This window comes from Pleurodeles waltl, chromosome 11 (genome assembly GCF_031143425.1).
Source record: "Pleurodeles waltl isolate 20211129_DDA chromosome 11, aPleWal1.hap1.20221129, whole genome shotgun sequence".
In the NCBI taxonomy this organism is placed as follows: Eukaryota; Metazoa; Chordata; class Amphibia; order Caudata; family Salamandridae; genus Pleurodeles; species Pleurodeles waltl.
This window is the reverse complement of record NC_090450.1, coordinates 10,034,614-10,057,020: the sequence shown is the minus strand read 5'-3', so window position 1 is coordinate 10,057,020 and position 22,407 is coordinate 10,034,614. Positions and strand designations below refer to the sequence as shown.

The following is a 22,407-nucleotide window of genomic DNA, read 5'->3' as shown; positions in this document are numbered from 1 at the left end:
GGATTCAACGTTTTTATTGACTTTACATTAGATAAGTAGCTCTGCTGCCATTCCAGCATTTCAAACCTTATGTGCCTGTATGTTTTAATACAATATGAATGGGAATATTGGGCCTCACTTTGCTCAAAACTGTTTGTAGGGCTGCAGCGCTGGGAGATTCAGAATCTGATCTGTCTCCATCTTTGGGCTCCTTCTCTCTGTTATCCTCAACTTTGACACTGGCAGAGCTTTAAGTTTGTTAATTTAAGCCTCCACTTGGATCCATATTCAGTGGGTACCATAAGAGGGGCCTCTGACACCATTGTTCTGGTCCTCTCCAAGGTCGGCAAGGCTGTATTAACCCAACCATGGTTTCTGCATCTGGAAACCTGATATGTTCAACCAACTCTAAAAACAGCCCAAATGAAAACTCATCCAACGACAACTTTAATCCTATTTCTTTGCTGTCTTTCTTTTCCAAAATCACCAAGCTCTCAAACAGGTGGAATTCTTCTGGAACAGCAAAACATCCTAGACCCAGCCAAAGCTGGCTTCTGCCCTCCCACAGTACAGTGCTTGTGGTGGCCCTCAACAACCCTTGTATGGTTCTGTAAACTGTACACTTTGCACTTGTATAGCGCACTACTCACCCGTTAGAGTCTCAAAGCACTGTATGCATACCGCTGTGGAACCCCTCCTGGCTTTTCCCTGTGAGGCACCCACTCCTGGACAGCCCCAGGGTGAAGCCAAGCATCCAAGCGCTGTGAGGGCTGTTGTGGAGATTAAGCAAGCTGTTGCCCAGAGTTACAGAGACTCATAACTCTAACATTAATTAGATTAGGCACTGAGGCAAGAATTATCTGGTCCAAGGGAATTGAGCCCAAGACCCGCCAAGGTGGGAATTGAACCCTGGTCCTGGGCCAGATCTCTGCATCAGGGTCTGCCGCTCTAACCATTGTGCCACACTTCTCCACCTGGACCCCACACTTCTGGTTCTTGACAAGGGCCAGCCATACGTATTATATTAGATGTTTTCACCATCTTAGACACCATCCCTCATCTTGACGTGCTGACCCGGACACCCAATATTGGGCGATGGGCCAGTGCCTTTGCGTGCTTGGCCCAGTTTTTCTAAGACCATTGCCAATGTGTGTCTATCGCCTAGAGCTCAGCCTGTGGACCACTTACCTTCCTTGTCCCTCCCGCCTCGGCTCTTAGTGCAATTTGTTTAATGTGTACCTCACTGTCCCGATGAATCAAATTCACTATTGTATTGCTATGCTGATGACACCCAACCTATAACCTGAGTGGGCAACCCAAACAAAACTAACATTCAAGAAAGCTTTTTCTCCACATGTAGGCTAGTTTTGTTTTTATTTTTATTTTTTAACTTAATACATGTATTTTGTTATTAACATGGCAAGCCCTCCTTAGTCAGACACCCAGAGGTCACCCAGAATAGGCGATACTCCTAAGCCAGTGGAGGATCGAGTTAAACTTGGAATTGTTTCAATAACACCCTGATCTTAAGGCCCCAGACACTTGCCTCTGCCTCATGACTGCACGGAAAACACTTTCTCTTATTTCTACTGGATGCGGGCAGGAAGATAGTTCTCCTAACAGTTACATCTTCTTGTTCGATTGTGTCTACTCTGCCATTCTGGGCATGCCCAGCTATCTCATCTCCACCGAAGCCTTCAAAATGCAGCTCTGAGTCTAGCACTTGCCATCTGGGTTCCGTAACACATTTCCTCTAGTCTGGCCAAGCTCCACTGGCTCCCTGCACTCAAGGAAGTACATTTAAATGCTTGCACATGTATTAATGGGTCATTTACAAGTCCCTTGGTTCCTCAGATCCACTGTTGGAAATACAACTCTTTCTGTAACCTCCACGCATGTTTGGCTCATTTCTTTCTATTTCGAAAGGTAGGTAAACCCCCTGGACGAGACACAGCATTTTCCTACTGAACGTAAATGATGACCAGTTGTCCCACAAAGGCATAAAATACAATTTTGTTATATTTATAGCCCTACATTGCTGTGTGTTTTTTTTTACTATTTCGATCTGTAGCGTTGGGGACCTCTCAAGGTACCTGTAGAGATATATGATAAACATTTACCTACTACTAATGGTATTTTTGGTGGATACATAATCTTTCTGCAAATGTCCTCCTTATGAATATCCATCCAGGTGTGAAACAGGTCCAGAAACTTTCCCCAACCAATCACTCTCTAGCCATAAGATGGTACGATACGGCTTCGCATCGCCTCTCCGCACCATACGTGACAATACAGGGTACATTGGGTGCCAACTGCTGCACTGATGTCCATCCCTGAAATGTTTTTTGCACCCTTTGAGGCGAACAGAGAAGAACTGAGAAAGCAACAACAACAATAAATGCACATAATGTATTTGGATACCTTGGGATCTTATTATTAAACACGGCACTCACTCATCAGGGGAGGAGGGAGGGTGATGAACAATCTGTAGATGAATATCAATCACCCAGAAACAGTGTAACAGCAATACATATCTGACCAGTGGGATTGAGTGCAGCAGATTAACGGAGTGCGCCCTGAACACCGCCCTGACAAAGTACCCATCGGGGCACTTGTGCTGTGAGACACATTATGGCAAAAGTGTGTAAGAATGTCCACGAGGCTGCCTGGCAGATGCCATCCAGCAGACGCCAGGGTGAGAGGTGTGAAAGGAGCTGTGGCTTAGTGGAAAGGCACTCATGTTTTCTAGAGTCTACGGCTTTGTAGATGTTGGCACAAAGCACGTCTCAACTACAAAGTGTGTACTTGGTCCCCGTCCTACCCTTCTGTAGCTCCTGCAAAGGCTACAAACAGCTGACCGTCCGCTCTGCCTTTTCTCATCCAACTGAATTGACAGGGCACAGATATCTGGGATCCAGTCTGGGCAGCTCTCCTCTTCGTCAGGATGAAGAGGAGGGTAGAGGGTAAGAATAATGGCTGGCCTCTGAAGAATAGACAGGTAGGAAGAACCAGACAAAATGTGAAATGTGGCCAAACCCACCACACTACTACCAGTGCAGTCTTCAGAGCAAGACGTTCAACCTGGGAGCTCTGCATCGCCTTGGATGGGGATACCGTAAGACATGTAGGCGCAAGATTCACATCCCAGCGAGGAACAATGAAAGGTGGGGGAGGGAACAAGTGAACTAAACCTTTTACTCAACAATCCCCAGCAGCAATCTAATCAGGGATGTCTGGTCCAGTACACACGTGAAGGTGATCAGGGGGTCAAATAACCCTTAACCAGCACAACTGCCAAACCCTGCAGAGCAAGAGAGAGCAAAATGCTGCACATCAGAGAGGTGAGACTGGAGAAGATTCAGGACCTCAGGCTCGCGCCACCGAACAAATCGGTTCCACTGACCGGCACGCAGTGATTTTATAGGGGGTTCCAGACACAGTGGGTCCTTAATGTCATCCAGAAGCCAAGGGAACTCCCCTGGACCTGCTGGACCTCCATACGTGAAGTAGCGATTGGAGTTTAGGGTAGAGGACCCGACCATCCAGCTTCAAAGGCAGGTTCACTCTGTGCACCAGTCACCTTCCAAGTCAGACCCAGAGCCTCACACCGACCAGTCCATTGATATGTTGAATGATTGAGGTGTTACCCTCAAGAATCTGAATGGAACTCTCTGAGATGGACAAGACAAATGCATTCAAGGCAAGATGCATCGCCCGGAGTTCCAGCATTTTACGGGCAGAAGCAGCTCCGATCCTGGCCAAATGCCTCTCATTATATTGTGTTCCTCAGATGCACCTCAGCTCAGCAAGGAGGCATCTGTGGTCATGGTGGCCTGGCCTGAGCCAGGTTGAAGGGGCAACCCGCCAAAAGGTTGGAATGGCCTATCCGACCATGCCGATCTGGATGAACCGACTGGAAGATGGACGCTGCAGACAGAGTGCTCAGGCACCCCTGCTGAGCTCTCGGCACCAACAGGATATAGGATGTGCGGAACTAGGACCCATGTCTCTATCAGAAACATTGGACCATCCCCTGAATATCTGTGATCCTCTGAGGAGGAGGAAAGCCTTTTTGTGGGCCGTGTACAGCACAGTTTCTAAGAAGGTTAACTTCTGTGTTGCCCTAAGGTGAGAGTTTAGGGTGTTCGTTGTAAGTCCCAGGACATGGAGGTGACTCACCTTGCACCGAAGGTGGTGTTTGTCTATTACCAGAGGCTCTGACATCACCAGTCATTTTGAAATTCATGGTCACCCCGGAGATTAAGGGACGCAAGTCAATTCCATCCACACTGAGTGGTCAGCGGAACCTGACTCAGGGACAACATCTTGAACTTGTGCTGCAAAATGAACAGGTGCAGAAGGCGAAGGTCGAGAATGTTTTTTTGATCTCCATCCTCCTTTGAAACCAAGAAGTAAAGGGAGCTGAACTCTGTGTGCCTTTCTAATATATGCTACCCCACAAAGGACCCTTTGTGCAGCAGTGCAAGAAACTCTGTCTGTGCTGGAAAGCATGTCCTGGTGAAATAAGGGGTCTGGACAAACGGATAGGGCTTAGCACTTGTGATTTAGCTGGATGAGTGATCCACTGTGATCATCTCCCAATAGTTGAAAAAATAGGAGACCATCCACCACTGGAAGATGGTGGTGGGTGGGGGGGAATCAAAAAAAAATTGTGATAGCAGAAGAGCGCAGGAACTGGATCTCCTTCTTTTGGTGAAGGAATCCCCCTGATCGAGCCTTGCCCTGAAAGGAGCGGTTCATTCATTGGGGTGCCGGGATCATGTGAGAAGACTGTCTCTGCATGTCTCTGAACTGCATATGTCTGGAATAGCCTGACATTTCATGTACTGTTTGTGTAAATGTCTCCCAGAGTAAGCCTGGACCAGCGAGCTAGGTGTAGTGCTCGTGTTCTTGAAGCATTCCAGGGAAGAGTCCGCTTCTACATGAACAACTATTCACCATGGAAGATGCAAATCCACAAGTGTTGTCTGGACATCTCCTGAGCAAACAGTGGAACGCGTCCAAGCATGAGAGCCAAGTCCATGGATCCAGGGTGCCAACAGAGTCCAGGCTGCACTTTGCCATCTGTTTGAGGGCATCCACATCTATTATGTGGCGTCCTGTAGAAAGATGGCAAAGTTTTTCCAGTTTCCTCAGGGCTTGGACATTGGCCCAGGAGACAACTGGTGTTCATTGTTTGGAGGGTGAGACAAACACTTTAGGGTCCATAGAAGCCAGTTTTTTCTGTTTTGAGGAGCAACGGGAAACAGGCTTGGGTTTAGTTGTGAGGAAGAAACTTGGACCCCCCGTCTGATTTGAAAAATATTTCACAACAGGTGTTGTGGGTCTGTATCGAAGTGCAGTTTGTCAGTTGACTGCTAGGCCCGAAAAATGTTTTTTTTTTTTTTTACTGAGCAGGAATGACAGGTTTCAGAAGATTATACGTGGAGGGGTGTAAAGGCTCCAGACCTGAAGTGGATGTTTGTAATATTTCCATCAAAATGTTAGAGTTTGCCATTGTGCTGAAAGCAGGGCCACATGCATTCTGTAAATCCAAGTAGAAGTCATCAACAATATTGGGGGAAGGAGGCTGTCATCCTCTGAGTCTTACTTGCTTGTGTGTGCATAATCATTCTTCTCATAGTCAAGTCCAAACAGTTTTTTTTCCATTTGGGCAAATCTTTGTCGCCTATGAAAAGGCTGTTTCAAAGGCTCAGCATCACAACATGATCTAATCTTTTCGTTAACCACTCAAATTAATTCCTCTGACTTGAAAGGCAGCACAGGAGGAGGATCTGAGATCAGAATCTGCCTCAGCTTTGAAGATGGTGCTGACTCGACAGGTAACGGTGCCACGGGAGGCTTCAACTTCTTCTCTTCTCCGATGCTGGAGCTCGGGGAGGCATGGAGCACAGACTGTAACCTCTGGAGTTCCAACACCAGCAGGATCAGGCTCAACCATGAATACTGGTCCAGAGGCTATGAGGGGTCCTAAATAAGTTGTCCAATGAAAATGAGATAAAAATCTGGTGTCACCCTTTCCGATGTGGAATTGTATCTAATGCCAAGTAAGAGACTGGAATGAAGGAACAGTGTGAGACACCAAACCATCTTGGGAAGTTGACCATTTCCTTGAGGAAATGGTCCATTTCCCTGTGGGTTTTGGTCTAAAATAGCTTGGTCTCCAGTGCCCTGATGGCCTTTGGAGCCAGCCATGCACAGGACTTCCTGGCCGCAGCATTATGACATCTTCTTGTGGCACCTGCAATAGGGTTTAAACCCTGAAGTCTTAGGAGATGTTTGATGCAGAGGAATTTCATCAGCAAAACACCATAAGAGATTAAGACCGGGCTGACGAGATGCATAAAAAACTTGAACTGACTCCTGCGCACCACTTAGTGCGCAGATATACTGGAGCCAGATTTATCAAAATGTCACTCAATGTAGCAACACAACTAGCTACAGTGCGTGACTGGGAGAGAACAGAAATGTGCCCTCTCTAGTAAGATTTAACACATTCCTGCACTCTCCCTATGCTGGTGCACGGAGTACTGCCTAGCGCCAACACAGGCCCCCCTGTGCCATGGTGCTAGGGTGCCTGTGTTACGAGCAGGACTGTTTTTAGAAGGGACAGGGTCCAGCACAAAAACAATCCGTAGAGATATTTTCCTTTTTCTCTGTGTGCTGCACACAGAGAAAGACGAAATAGTGAGGAGAAGCGGCGATATGTTTCATTGTTACACCTCTGTTGGCAAGTCGTGCCATTTTCACGCAATCCCAGGCACAGAACCCTATGAATATCTCAGATTGCAACAAAAGCTGTGGGTGGATGCGTGAGAAAGCCCTTGGCCCACTCCTGGGACGTCTTCCCAATGCAGAGTAATGCATGGCGGTGATCTGCACTACCTTGCATTACTCTGAATTGCAGAGCCACGCAGAGCCACAAAAGTGGCTTTCTGTGGCTTAATAAATCTCACTTAAGCGCTTACACTGCCTAGTGCCACCCTGAGTGACGCCAGGGCAACGTACGGGCTTAGAGTAAATCTTGGGGTTGTCACATCCGGTTAGCGGAGTCACAGCTGAAGCTGGAGAGCTGTTGTTGGGGAAACGTTTCCAGATCAGTATGGCTCCTGGAGGGATATTTGTAAGTAGAGGAATCTCAAAGAAAATGTATCCATGAGAAATTCACTTTGCCTATCTCCTTGAATTTGAAGAGAGTAGAGAGGAAGGACCCGAAGAAGTTGTACGAAAACGATTCGGGCTGTTGGTCCAGCGTTGAGGTCACGTGAGCACCCTGACGAGACACTGTCCTAAGAAACTAATACGGGGTAGTTCTTTGAGTTTTCGTTATTTATGTGCAGATGTAGAGTAGGATATTGCCTTATGGTTGAGGTTCCAATGGGTGGTGCAAAGCACAAAATGTGCAAGAAATATGCTCTTGGTTGGAATTCTGGTTAAAAAAAACCTATGGAATTCAAATCCCAATTGACTACATTTGAAAAACAAGCATTTGCAATGCAACAGGTCTCACATTTCTCTGAGTTAGAGCTATTAGCAGTTGTAAACTGCCAACCGGACTTTTCTTGCCACATTAAATGGAAAAAAAGAGAGCGACCGCGCTGCTACAGTTCACTCGTAGTGAAACCTATCGGCAAAAGTGCAATTAACTATGTAACAGGGTCAATGTCATGCAAAGATCGTGCTGTGAAAAAAGATACAAAAGTAGTCCACAAACCGGACGGAAAACAGCGAGCCTCGTATGTTTTCAGTACTTGGTTGCTGCGCTCGAGGAGGGCTAACCACTGGAAAAGGCATTTGTGCATGCCTTCCACTAATGAAAGCAAGCAGATTTTAAAAGGCAAGCCCACAAACCAATGAAAGACACTAACGTGACATGGGCGGGACTCTGAGCCCTTTTCTAACTACTAAAGCGCCTCGCAAGCGATACGCATGCGCAAGCGCATGCAAGCGCAGACTAGACCCTAAAAAGGATCCTTTATATCATAGTCCCACCGGCTGAGAACGTCGGTTTCCCGCAGATACTTATGAAGCCTAATGTAACTTGGGGACAAAGAGATATGATTATGTTTTTGATGAAGTCCTAGTATGTGATGCCGGGCAAATAATTTCCTCTTGGATATGTTACTCAAGGATTGGGCTCATCGTATGCAGTTTCTTCTATGCTGTGTCCTAGAATGGGTCTGTAGACCTTTCGATTACAGTCTGTAGTACAGGACTTTGAGTTGGTATTCCCCGATGGGGGACGTACAGAACCGAGGGCATGAAATTTCCTGTTTGTCGAGGTTTTATGGCATATTATCTAGAACGTACAATCCACAACAAAGGTTCCTAAAGTCTAAAATGGGTTTCATGGCTGAAGCTACCCATTGTGCATTGCAGCATCTTGAATTCCCTCGTTGGTGGCTTCTCCTGTGTGGAATCCCTGTTCTGGAATCCCTTTAGGGCACCGGTCTCCAGTGTGATTAAAATATCTGGAACATATCAGCCAGTCGAGGTTTCTGGCCAGAGCTTGATCAGTGCCCAGTGTCCCTCTCACAAGAGGTACTATGCAACCTTACAGGACATCATACCCTATCCTTACAGCAGTGTGTGGGGGCAGAATGTAGCATTGCAACTTAATATACGCAAATCAGTATACATACCTAAATGTTGAGTGGACAGCATCTCATTAAGGGAACATCAAGGAGTAGGTTTCTAATCCCAGACTGCAGGTGTACACAGTTATGGAATATTCAGCACTGTCCTTTGCACTTTACACGTTAAGTGCTATGTACTCACCACCTCTCTGTAAAGTGGGTCCAGAGTAAACCAGACTGCCACGGCACATCTCTGCCCTCGTGTCACTGCTTTCACTCCATGAGGGTTCTCTCCGCCCGATGAGAAGCCAACCATGCGGCCGCACTTGGGTTTAATGGAGGCCTGCAAGGAAAGCCCAACAAGAAGACATTGTTAAGAAATGTGGCATGCAACCTCATACCTTTCAGCAAGTCCACGTTGTTTGCCGCACAGGAGCCTTGCATACCGTACCTCAGCCCTCTATCGTTCTGGGCTGCTTGTTCCTAGGGGGGCCACCCAACAGCAGGGTCTTAGACTCAGAGGCTCAATGGGCAGCAGAGAAGCAGGGAGATGCTCTGAGGGGCCTGAACCATGAAAGCCTTGCTATAGCTGAAATGATGTGAAGGAGTACACCACATGTCAGGCAACTTGTACCTCCCACTGCCCCTGCTGCCAATTAATGTACCAGCACAGCTACTATCATGCTCCTACAAGTGTAACAATTCAGATTATTCTAGCCCCCCAAAGCTGTAGGAATGGCTTGGGTGGCGGGTATAAGTAAGTTTAATGTATAATGAATTAATAAACAGCTAATGTTGTGCTCGTCTATAAATTAGACAAACAGCACCACAATGTGGCAGACTTTCAGAAGTGCTGGTCCCGACAGTTATGTGCTGGTGCCCAGCCCTGGAAACAAGCAGCACAAATTAAGCTCTGTGTCAGGGTATCTATTCAGAGCCTGGATTCGTCCATCTGTTGTGCCCTCTGAGGCACCAGCATGATTTGAAATCTACCATTTCCCAAAAGCCCAGCACAGCTCTGTTTCTGGACCACCACTGCTAATGGTCCCACTGGTTATTAAAGGCCCTCTGCCTGTTTGTAGACCCTCGCCGCGAGGACCTGTAACAATGTTCTAATATGATATATATATAATTTTTTATTTACGTCACACACATTGTGAGGCTCTAGAATGGACGGACGTGGAAGGTGGGTGTCTGGATACTGGTCTCCAAGCAAGAAGTGACTGATGTGTCAAGTACGTAAATAATTGTCTTTTTTTAGGTACCAGAGTCAAGCAAAAATGGCACCAAACTGTTCAGTCCCCAGCACGTCCCCACTGTGAGGAATCATTACTTTGTATCGTATGAACTTAGGAAGCAGAGACATAGCGTGGAACCAGTGGTACACTCTACATAGCTGAAGGACACGGAATGAGTAAGGATGGGGTACAAGGGCGGGGGTCTTCTCACAGCCCACGGACAAGAGGAGGCTCTTGCCTGGTACCTTAGGTTACAAAGTGCAGAGCTCATCGTGAAACTTGAGAGAAGATGAGTATACCTTCCTCCAGAGAGGGCGGGTACACAAGACTCTTGATGGTGCACATGCCCCTATCTGACAATATCTTAGGGAGATCCCAGACATGGTTCTCCCTAGGATATTCCAACATAAACCAGACCAGTGACTCCTCCTTTGCGTGGGTTTTTCAGGGTTGGGCAGCAAATGTCCTCATCTGCCACCATAAAATGAGGGCTCCATGCGGATATTTATTTTAGAAGAAAACACCCCAACTCAATTCATGGTCAGTCCCACTGAAAAATCACCCATCGAGGGACCGCCCAGCCCTGATATACATAATAACAACTGATCAGGCTTCGCTATGAATAGGACCTATGTGTTCAGCGCACCTCAGTGGAAAATCACTCCCCAAATGTGTCAGGTAGTCTCGTCTCTCCTCAGACAGCTCAGAGCTCTGGGGCTAGCTTTACGTTTTAAGAGCATATTTATTAACAAATCACGCAGCGCACCAAGCCCCTTGCTGTGCTGCGTATTCGGGTAGGAATGCACCGTAGTTACCATAGTACAGCACATTTCTCTCTGTTCCCTCCGCTCCTGCACAATCTGCTGCCTAGAGCCAACAAGGGCACCCTTGCACCGCGGTGAAAGGGTGCTGGCCTTGCAGACAGGATTGCTTTTGTGCAGGAAGAGTCACCTTCCTGCACAGAAACAATCCTCGGAGGCTTCTTGCACTTTCTCTGTGTGCTGCAGAATAATGCAGACACAGAAAGAAGAAATAAAGATATTTCTCCAGTTTACGCCTCACCTGGGGAGCCATCGGCTTTTTATACATTCCCAAGTCTACCAGTAATGGTAAATCTGGGAATGTGCCAAAATCCATTGGGAACACCTTCCCAGGGCAGAGTAACACAACACGGCAAATTGTGTTGCGTTGCCTTACTCTCGATGTAACATGCCAGGCTTTGCGTGGCTTGATAAATCTAAGTAAAGAGTTAAGTAGCTCTTGCGCCCTGTTTCGTGTTGCAGGATCGACGCACTGTTTGTTATGTATGCCAGGTATGGTAAAAACTAATATACAGCATTGTATGGCAGATTCCTTTAACTTGAATCTCCTTGATTGTATGTGTTTTACTGTGCACTCGGCCTTTAAAATGTAAAGAGTTAAAAACCATGAAAATAAAAACAACTGTATAACAGAAAATGAACGCTGGCAGAACAGGATTTATGTTTTACGTTTGTACAAATCTTAGGCGGTGGGGGAGGGGCGGTATCAGAGGTTTGGGGAAGCACAAGGGGGTCTTCCCAGATTAGAAAAACAGAAAGTAGACGAATCAGCCGCCCAACTCAATCAAAGAAAAGGTGAAACAGTCTGGAGCTCGGCCAAATAAATGCTTCACCGCAAAATACTGGTGTTTTCCAGAACAGGCAAACGACAGATCCACTTTCTAGTACTCTCTTACATCAACTCCCCACTAACAGAGCTGTAAAACACGGTCATTATCTCTGTCTCAATTCTCTGGCCCCCTCTCTCCCCTAGACACAACTAAACTCATAACAAGGATCCCTGTCAATCGCTCACATTTGCAAGGCAGGCCCAGGAGGAACTGGCAGCTGATCTAACCAATCCCAGGACAAAACACCTCTGGCATTTTCATTCTCTCTAGCCAATGGTGGAGCAGGGAAGGTGCTGCTGACCTTCAGCCAATCCACATAACTGAATCCAGAACCTCATTGGACAGTGTGTGCCGCACCTCCACACCACCAGGTGGCGCTCGCGAGCCTCCTGCATAGATCTCTGGTAGTACTAGTACTGCACAGTGACCTGAGTACTGCCAGGACCTTGCTACTGAGGGAAACTTCTTAAACTTTGTACATTTCACATACCTACCGGCTCTGTACAAAAGGAACTGCGACCCCCCAGGATACGTACCAATTAATGCCTGCAAAGTGAACTCCTGTCGGTTCCCAGTTGTGCAACTTCTGCTTTTTACCCAGTTGAACAATAGGCCTGGTTTTTAGTTTGGTCAATATGAGCTCAGCCTCCTGTACCGCTTGTTGTTGTTGTACCAGGTTCAGGTCTGAGACTGTGCTTTTCTTGATCTTTGTGTGTTCAGAGATCCTATTCACTGGAGACATTTCACTACAAACTACCGGGTTCACTCTTCGGGGAGGCACGACAGCTCGCGCCAGGGCCCTTTGTTCCGTGTGCACCAGGCATGCAGGAGTCTGTGCAGACCCACACAAAGCAAACAGCTGTGCCTTCTGACTCCTCTGCTGTCAATGGAGGCATGTCTAGCAGGCCTGTCATCGTCCTGGAGTACCTATGATTAATCCTCTGAAAACCTATGTCCTAAAATGCTTTTTGGGTCTGGGTGCAGCTGTCTGCCAGAGTTTTTGTCCCAATATGTGCACAACCGGCGGGCCTCAGGGGAGTAAACATCTCTCACCACCTTGGCAGTTTGGTGTCTCTTTCCACCTCTTAGGAAGTACTTCCGGTTCAATGCATGAGTGTCTGTTTTACATGTCATAGCTGTAATGATTCTTAACACTTTTTCAAACATATAGGGCTAGATGTATGAAAATATTTTGCACTCGCAAATGGTAAAATCAGCCATTTGCGAGTGCAAAATAGTGGTTTGCAATGCATGAAAGGCATTCGCAGACCACAAAGTAGAAATCGCTAAAATTGTGATTTTTAGCGTTGCGACCTGGATTTTGCAAATCGCAATTTGCGATTCGCAAAATCCAGGTCGCAAGGCAACGCTGCAAAAAATCGCAAATTGCGATTTTTCACAGAATGGCATTTTGCACATGCAAAATACCATGATCTGCTACCAGGTGGTAACCTGGTGCAAAATTTAAAAATGCAGTAGAACTGCATTTTTAAATTGAACACGTAAAGCACACATGCCCTTTTTGCATGTGTGTACCTTACATGTTAAAAAAAAAAAAATTGGGGGTGCAGAAGGGGGGCGCCTTAGGCCCCAGCACCCTGGCCTTTTGCATTTCCAAAATTGCGATTTCTGGTTCAGAAATCGCAATTTTGGAAATGCAAAAAATTCGCAGCTATGGGCCAACAGGCCCATGGCTGCGAATGGGGGCGGTATCGCAATTTGCGATTCGGTAATAGCATTTGCGATTTTTAAGAAATCGCTATTATCGATTCGCAAATGTGATACATGGCCCTTTGCGAGTCGGTAATAGCGATTTCTTAAAAATCGCTATTACCGAATCGCAATGGGCTGTGATGGTACATCTGGCTCTTAATCCTTTGTCACATGTGAGCTCAAAATAGTCACCAAACTGCCACCTCCCCCAATGCCCCAAACAAACCACTGCCCTACCATCTTCTGACACTGCAAAAATACCTCTCAGCAGCAGCCTACCACCCACACCCTGACACCATCACAGACCTTTAATGTACTACCTCCCCATACTACAGAGTCTGACAGAGCTTAACTACCACCCACCAACGTCTCATTACCATACGTAAGCAGATGCATAAACAGCTTATAGGACCACACATCCCCCAATCATCAGGCTGACCCCCATCACAGAACTATTGCCTCATCCCACTGCATGCAACCAGACTCCCGACCACATAATATCAGTACAACCAACAACCAAACACAATGACATACTCCCAGGAAGCAGCTGTCTGCCAAAAGTTCCGCACAGCTAACTCCTAGTAGCAAAGTACCAACCCAACCGTGCAACAACCACCGCATACCACAAAACGACTTCATGGTAACATGAGTTCACACCATCACCTCCACATTCACCCCAGCACAGTACCATCCTCCCTTACACAGTGACAGACCCCATCACTATGTTACCACCTCTCACACTACGCCACTGCACCCACCTAGGCAGTGTGACCTACTAATATATCCTTATCAACGCCCACCTACACGCTCCAACCACCACTGCACCTCTTTACAACTGCACCAGAGAGTCATGGCACCAAACTGCCCACCACCGATAAAACCCCACAATGTTTGCACCGTAAAACCCCACGCTGCACACAAAGTGTAGATGACGTACTGTGGAGATAAAATACACCACCATATTCCAATAATATACACGATGTGCTATACAATAACCGCACAGCATAACACTGGCCATTATACAATACCATACACAATGTGCCTTTATACAATAACCGCGCAGCGTAACACTGGCCATTGTACAATACCATACACAATGTGCCTTTATACAATAACGCCTTTATACAATAACCGCGCAGCGTAACACTGGCCATTGTACAATACCATACACAATGTGCCTTTATACAATAACCGCTCAGCGTAACACTGGCCATTGTACAACACCATACACAATGTGCCTTTATACAATAACCGCGCAGCGTAACACTGGCCATTGTACAATACCATACACAATGTGCCTTTATACAATAACCGCGCAGCGTAACACTGGCCATTGTACAACACCATACACAATGTGCCTTTATACAATAACTGCGCAGCGTAACACTGGCCATTGTACAATACCATACACAATGTGCCTTTATACAATAACCGCACAGCATAACACTGGCCATAGCCTTGTGGTGGAATCAAAGTCCCACAACACTACCTGCTGTGCTATGACGTCGTGTCCACACCTCAAAGCTTGATTACTTTATAAGCCGAACATAATCCTAAAAATCCCAGTCTGAGCGGCTCATTGAAGTTTCAGGTTAAAGCTTGACAGGGAATACTCTGGCTGTCATCCTTCTGAGGCACAAAGGTCTAGTTCCATTGACTTGTACAAACAATACTCATTACTTGCGGCCAAAAGTCTGCCACGGGTTTGCATTCACCCTCAGCTTTGTAATGCAGCATAGATGGCGTGACATTAACAGTTGTGAAGGGGGACCCCACTGTATTCTTAGGAACCCCACTATATTCTGGGGCCCCCCACAACAAAAGCTCACTCAGGGACCTCTGCAAGAATGAAGCAGAATGCAGTCTCACGCTAGTTCTGTCCATTATGTGACTGACTCCTCCCAGCCCTACCAGGCTTAAAGTGGCACAAGCCTCCCTGTAATAACACACGCTTTGCAGACAGCGGTACGTCCCTCAGGTCTGCAGACAGTGCTGTGTCACTTGGGGATGCAGGCAGCGGTATGTCCCTCATGTATGAATGCAGCTGTGTGTCCCTCGGTATGCAGGGAGTGGTATGTCCCTCATGTATACAGGCAGCGGTATGTCCCTTGTCAATGCAGGCAGTGGTATGTCCCTCCTGTATGCAGACAGAGGTATGTCCCTCGTGTATGCAGACAGAGGTATGTCCCTCGTGTATGCAGGCAGCGGTATGTCCCTTGTCAATGCAGGCAGTGGTATGTCTCTCCTGTATGCAGACAGAGGTATGACCCTCAAGTATGCAGGCAGAGGTATGTCCCTTGTGTATGCAGGCAGCGGTGTGTCCCTCATGTATGCAGGCAGCGGTGTGTCCCTCATGTATGCAGGCAGCGGTATGTCCCTCATGTATGCAGGCAGCGGTATGTCCCTCAGGTGTGCAAGCAGCGGTACGTCCCTCGTGTATGCAGACAGTGGTATGTACCTCATGAATGTAGGCAGCGGTATGTCCCTCAGGTGTGTAGGCAGCGGTATGTCCCTCAGGTGTGTAGGCAGCGCTATGTCCCTCAGGTGTGCAGGCAGCGGGACGTCCCTCAGGTGTGCAGGCAGCGGTATGTCCCTCAGGTGTGCAGGCAGCGGTACGTCCTTCAGGTGTGCAGGCAGTGTTACATCCCTCGTGTATGCAGACAGTGGTATGTCCCTCAGGTGTGCATGCAGCGGTATGTCCCTCAGGAGTGAAGGCAGAGGTATGTCCCTCATGTATGCAGGCAGCAGTATGTCCCTCATGTATACAGGCAGCAGTTTGTCCCTCATGTATACAGGCAGCGGTATGTCCCTCAGGAGTGCAAGCAGCGGTATTCCCTCATGTATACAGGCAGCGGTATGTCCCTCATCTATGCAGGCAGCGGTATGTCCCTCATGTATGCAGGCAGCGGTGTGTCCCACTCAGGAGGTACTTACTGTGACTGTCTTGGCGTCCATCTCCGTAAAGACAAACTCTCCACCTTCAAAGTCCCCGTTTAGGTAGAGGATAGCGCTGGAAAACAGAAGAGGGATGGTTACAGGCGTCCCTTCACCCTGCACCCCCAAACCACATTCAAGCGGTGTTCACATGGAAAACCCCTGCAGCAGGACTGGTCATATCACCAGCATGGTCACACTTTTAAAAACTGCTCTGAAATAATAATGGTGAGTCAGATGTGCCGCTGACCCATGATGGTGTGCCAGGAGTACCGCTGACCCATGATGGTGTGCCAGGAGTACCGCTGACACATGATGGTGTGCCAGGAGTACCGCTGACACATGATGGTGTGCCAGGAGTACTGCTGACACATGATGGTGTGCCAGGAGTACCGCTGACACATGATGGTGCATCAGGAGTGTGGGTGACCCATGAAGGTGCATCAGGAGTACCAGTGACAGACGATGGTGCACCAGGAGTACCGCTGACCCATGATGGTGCGTCAGGAGTGTGGGTGACCCATGGTGGTGGATCAGGAGTACCACTGACACATGGTGGTGCACCAGGAGTACCGCTGACACATGATGGTGCATCAGGAGTACCGCTGACCCAGGATAGTGTGCCAGGAGTACCGCTGACCCATGATGGTGTGCCAGGAATATCGCTGACACATGATGGTGTGCCAGGAGTACCGCTGACCCATGAAGGTGCATCAGGAATGTAAGTGACCCATGAAGGTGCATCAAGAGTACCAGTGACACATGATGGTGCACCAGGAGTACCGCTGACACATGATGGTGCATCAGGAGTACTGCTGACACATGATAGTGCATCAGGAGTACTGCTGACCCATGATGGTGTGCCAGGAGTACCGCTGACCCATGATGGTGTGCCAGGAGTATGGCTGACCCATGATGGTGCATCAGGAGTGGGGGTGACCCATGATGGTGCGTCAGGTGTACCAGTGACACATGATGGTGCAGCAGGAGTACTGCTGACACATGATGGTGCATCAGGAGTATGGCTGACCCATGATGGTGTGCCAGGAGTACCGATGATCCGTGATAGTGCATCAGGAGTACTGCTGACACATGATGGTGCATCAGGAGCACCACTGACCTATGATGGTGTACCAGGAGTACTGCTAACACATGATGGTGGATCAGGAGTACTGCTAACCCATGATGGTGGATCAGGAGTACTGCTGACCCATGATGGTGCATCAGGAGTGTGGGGGACCCATGGTGGTGTGTCAGGAGTACCGCTGACACATGATGGTGTGCCAGGAGTACCGCTGACCCATGATGGTGCGTCAGGAGTACCGCTGACCCATGATGGTGCGTCAGGAGTGTGGGTGACCCATGGTGGTGGATCAGGAGTACCACTGACACATGGTGGTGTGCCAGGAGTACCGCTGACCCATGATGGTGCATCAGGAGAATGGGTGACTCCAACCCCAAGTTGCCTTGCTACACTGCTTGCGTGAAAGGCTAGTAACTCTGGCCCTAGGTGCCTAGGCTCCAGGGTAAGCATGTTTCTTTGCCCTTTGAAGGGGCCTGCAGCACACAGAGGCCACAAAAGCCTGTGGTGAGAAAGCGCTACCGTTTCTATATTAAAATATAAACTGCATGCACCGATGTACTCGCTATAAGGGTTTTACAGACACACTTTCACTGACTTTTCTACTCAGCTCCTTCAAACATATTCAGAATGTGCTCAGAGCCTGTCGAGGCTCATGAGATGTGGGTGCAAATAAAAAACAACGTCCTGCAAAGGACAGCTAAATAAGAGACTTACCAGTGAGTGGCTCGAAAGTTAGAGAATGGACGAAGGAGATAAAAAAAACTGAGCCACACACACTATTCCAGCCAAAGCACGAGGAACAATGTAATCCATGTGCCCTGAATGCTGGACATTGCTCCAAGGATCAGCCGGAGAACTGATGCTTTGATTAAACTCACAAAGTTGTGTTAAGTTAAATTCACACCTCACGATAATTCAAGATTCTCGGACACTGCAGCTCATGTTCAATACTTTTTCACGCAGCAAAAAAAACTAAATGTGCTGTGCAGTGCTGCATAGGGGGGGGCAGAGTGCAGTGACACAACTGTGAAGATTGGCCTGCTTTTGCTGTCATCCCTTACATTGGTACTCTAACATGGCTGCCTTGCACAATGGTCAGCTGCACACCATGGTGCAAAGGTGAGTGTGAGCTGTCTAGCACATGATTTGTACTGAAGCATAACCTTTCCTTACACATTCCTATGCCCAGACAAACTCAGAAGGGACCCATGCATTGCATAGGAGTTGCGCACTGAGCACACATGCTGGAGAGAGTAACACATTTACCCTTTGTATACCTGCTTCAGTGGAGGGTGCAAAGGTGAGTGTGAGCTGTCTAGCACATGATTTGTACTGAAGCATAACCTTTCCTTACACATTCCTATGCCCAGACAAACTCAGAAGGGACCCATGCATTGCATAGGAGTTGTGCACTGAGCACACATGCTGGAGAGAGTAACACATTTACCCTTTGTATACCTGCTTCAGTGGAGGGTGCAAAGGTGAGTGTGAGCTGTCTAGCACGATTTGTACTGAAGCATAACCTTTCCTTACACATTCCTATGCCCAGACAAACTCAGAAGGGACCCATGCATTGCATAGGAGTTGTGCACTTAGCACACATGCCGGAGAGAGTAACACATTTACCCTTTGTATACCTGCTTCAGTGGAGGGTGCAAAGGTGAGTGTGAGCTGTCTAGCACATGATTTGTACTGAAGCATAACCTTTCCTTACACATTCCTATGCCCAGACAAACTCAGAAGGGACCCATGCATTGCATAGGAGTTGTGCACTTAGCACACATGCCGGAGAGAGTAACACATTTACCCTTTGTATACCTGCTTCAGTGGAGGGTGCAAAGGTGAGTGTGAGCTGTCTAGCACATGATTTGTACTGAAGCATAACCTTTCCTTACACATTCCTATGTCCAAACAAACTCAGAAGGGACCCATGCATTGCATAGGAATTGTGCACTTAGCACACATGCTGGAGAGAGTAACACATTTACCCTTTGTATACCTGCTTCATTGGAGGGTGCAAAGGTGAGTGTGAGCTGTCTAGCACATGATTTGTACTGAAGCATAACCTTTCCTTACACATTCCTATGCCCAGACAAACTCAGAAGGGACCCATGCATTGCATAGGAATTGTGCACTTAGCACACATGCTGGAGAGAGTAACACATTTACCCTTTGTATACCTGCTTCAGTGGAGGGTGCAAAGGTGAGTGTGAGCTGTCTAGCACATGATTTGTACTGAAGCATAACCTTTCCTTACACATTCCTATGCCCAGACAAATTCAGAAGGGACCCATGCATTGCATAGGAGTTGTGCACTTAGCACACATGCTGGAGAGAGTAACACATTTACCCTTTGTATACCTGCTTCATTGGAGGGTGCAAAGGTGAGTGTGAGCTGTCTAGCACATGATTTGTACTGAAGCATAACCTTTCCTTACACATTCCTATGCCCAGACAAACTCAGAAGGGACCCATGCATTGCATAGGAGTTGCGCACTGAGCACACATGCTGGAGAGAGTAACACATTTACCCTTTGTATACCTGCTTCAGTGGAGTGTGCAAAGGTGAGTGTGAGCTGTCTAGCACATGATTTGTACTGAAGCATAACCTTTCCTTACACATTCCTATGTCCAGACAAACTCAGAAGGGACCCATGCATTGCATAGGAGTTCTGCACTGAGCACACATGCTGGAGAGGGTAACATGTTTACCCTTTGTATACCTGCTTCAGTGGAGGGTACTTGTTGATGCAACGCCTGGGTCTGGCTATCGCAGTAGATCGGGGTCTGCGTCTATACCTAGGGGTGGTGCGTCGATCCACCCCTGTACGGTCCCCTTGGCACAAATCAGTGCAAAGTGGTTTTTGGGATGAGAAAAGGGCATCTTTCCAGCACAAAACACCTTCACAGTGTATAGTAAGCACCACACACTGCTTTGTGTCACTTTGTGCTGGCGCCTCAGTAAATCCGAGCCATGTTTTAAATGGAGTTTTTCTCAGTCATACATACATTTTTGCCCATGCACCTGGGTGTTTTAAATGAAGTTTCTCTCAGACATGCACACATATTTCCCATGCACCCGGGTGTTTTAAATGGAGTTTCTCTCAGGCATGCACACATTTTTGCCCATGCACCTGGGTGTTTTAAATGGAGTTTCTCTCAGGCATGCACACATTTTTGCCCATGCACTTGGGTGTTTTAAATGGAGTTTCTCTCAGGCATGCACACATTTTTGCCCATGCACCTGGGTGTTTTAAATGAAGTTTCTCTCAGACATGCACACATATTTCCCATGCACCCGGGTGTTTTAAATGGAGTTTCTCTCGGGCATGCACACATTTTTGCCCATGCACCTGGGTGTTTTGAATGGAGTTTCTCTCAGGCATGCACACATTTTTGCCCATGCACCTGGGTGTTTTAAATGGAGTTTCTCTCAGACATGCACACATTTTTGCCCATGCACCTGGGTGTTTTAAATGGAGTTTCTCTCAGGCATGCACACAATTTTGCCCATGCACCTGGGTGTTTTAAATGGAGTTTCTCTCAGGCATGCACACATTTTTGCCCATGCACCTGGGTGTTTTGAATGGAGTTTCTCTCAGGCATGCACACATTTTTGCCCATGCACCTGGGTGTTTTAAATGGAGTTTCTCTCAGGCATGCACACATTTTTGTCCATGTACCTGGGTGTTTTAAATGGAGTTTCGCTGAGGCATGCACACATCATTTCTGACCATGCACCTGGAAGTTTTGAATTTAGTTTCTCTCAATCATGCATACACTCTGCCCATGCAGCGTGATCCTCACCTGTAGTCTCTGTATGTATAAGCCGGAGCCTCCTTCCAGCACTCGTTGGCCTCGGGATCCAGCAGGCAGTTGTCGGCGTGGATGGGGTGGCTCAAATCGTTTCTTTGATCTTGCTGGCCTGAAAAGGAGAGAGGAGGCAAAACAGTGTGGTACAGTGATGTGGAACTTTGGTGTTCAAGAGGTCTGTGTACTCGTGTCTGTTGTGCTGCATAAGGGGTTTTTGTACTAAAGAATGCAGTGGACACCTGGTACAGTGCACCAAGGCACCTCTCATGCCGTAAAAGTTAAATTCACAAACATAATTTCCCAAAAAATATGTGATCACCTGATAAATGGCAGTCAAATAACTGTGACTCCCTCAGAAGTGTGGGAAGTAGACAGTCAGAGGGCTGAGGTACAGAAAGCGGGGAAGAAGAGTTTTGGGGAGTAGAGACAGAGGGGAGAAGAAAGGCCACGTGTATGGAAAGAAAGCAAGATGGACCGGGAGGAGACGAAGAGAAGAAGGGAAGAGAAAAGGCTCACAGAGACAAACACCAGCGGGAGAAGAGAGCAAGAATATGAGGGACTAAAGAAAGAGACAATGTCTAGTAATAAAGAGTGTCACAGCTAGAAAAGGGCAAAAACAAGAGTGTTTGAATGCAGAAAGGATCGAGCAAAAGGGACCTTTGAGAAAGAGAGACAAATGAAAAAATGCAAGAGAGAGGAGGGAAAGGTAAGACCAACAATATCAATCACGAACTTCTGACAGAAAGAGTAAGAGATGCGACGCAGTGGCGATAATGTGAAAGGGAGAAAAGGTGCAGGAGAGAAAAATAAACAAGGAGAGAGAGAGAGGGAGAGAGAGCAAAAAGGAGAGACAAAAATGTGGCCATGTTCCATCCCCCTTCAGGTGCCTCTCGAGCCTTTCTGTTCCAGGTGATGGCTGCATAAGAGTACAAACAGTGCCTTAGGCTTCAAGCATCAGCGTCATAAAAAAAAAATCAAGTATTTGCAGTTGAAAGAGCAGGCAAGAGTCAGTGTGTCTTATTATGGAAGTGTCTTACTGCAAGAATCCACCTGGGGGAGCTCACACCACACAAGCGATCAGGTATACCCCAAACAATATTGTACATTATGGGGCATTTTTTTTTGTGGTGGTTTTATATAGCACGAACTTGACCTGAAGGTATTGGAACACTTTACATAAGCATCAGTTATATTACACAAGGACACATTCATTTTTGGTAGGCGGAGGGAGATTAAGTGATTTGCCCCGAATGACAGGAAGTTCGGTTGATGCCGAGGCTCGAACCGGTTCCCCAGCTCCAAAGTCGGCAGCTCCGGCCCATATGCCACATCCTCTCACCTATTTATCAGTGTGTTGCATCGCTCTTGTGCCGCTCAAGGGCGACGCAATACTAAAAT

At 47.5% G+C, this 22,407-nt stretch overlaps 1 protein-coding gene across 1 annotated transcript in view; it reads right to left on the bottom strand.

The window, feature by feature from the left end:
- Window positions 1–22,407, bottom strand: part of P3H2 (prolyl 3-hydroxylase 2) — a 325,207-nt gene that overhangs the window by 7,626 nt on the left and 295,174 nt on the right. Inside the window, exons 12-14 of the mRNA XM_069212790.1 lie at window positions 21,004–21,121; window positions 16,113–16,188; window positions 8,779–8,919 (exon numbers count right to left, since the gene is read on the bottom strand). Coding sequence (XP_069068891.1) covers window positions 8,779–8,919; window positions 16,113–16,188; window positions 21,004–21,121 — 335 coding nt within the window. The remainder of the gene's footprint in view (window positions 1–8,778; window positions 8,920–16,112; window positions 16,189–21,003; window positions 21,122–22,407) is intronic.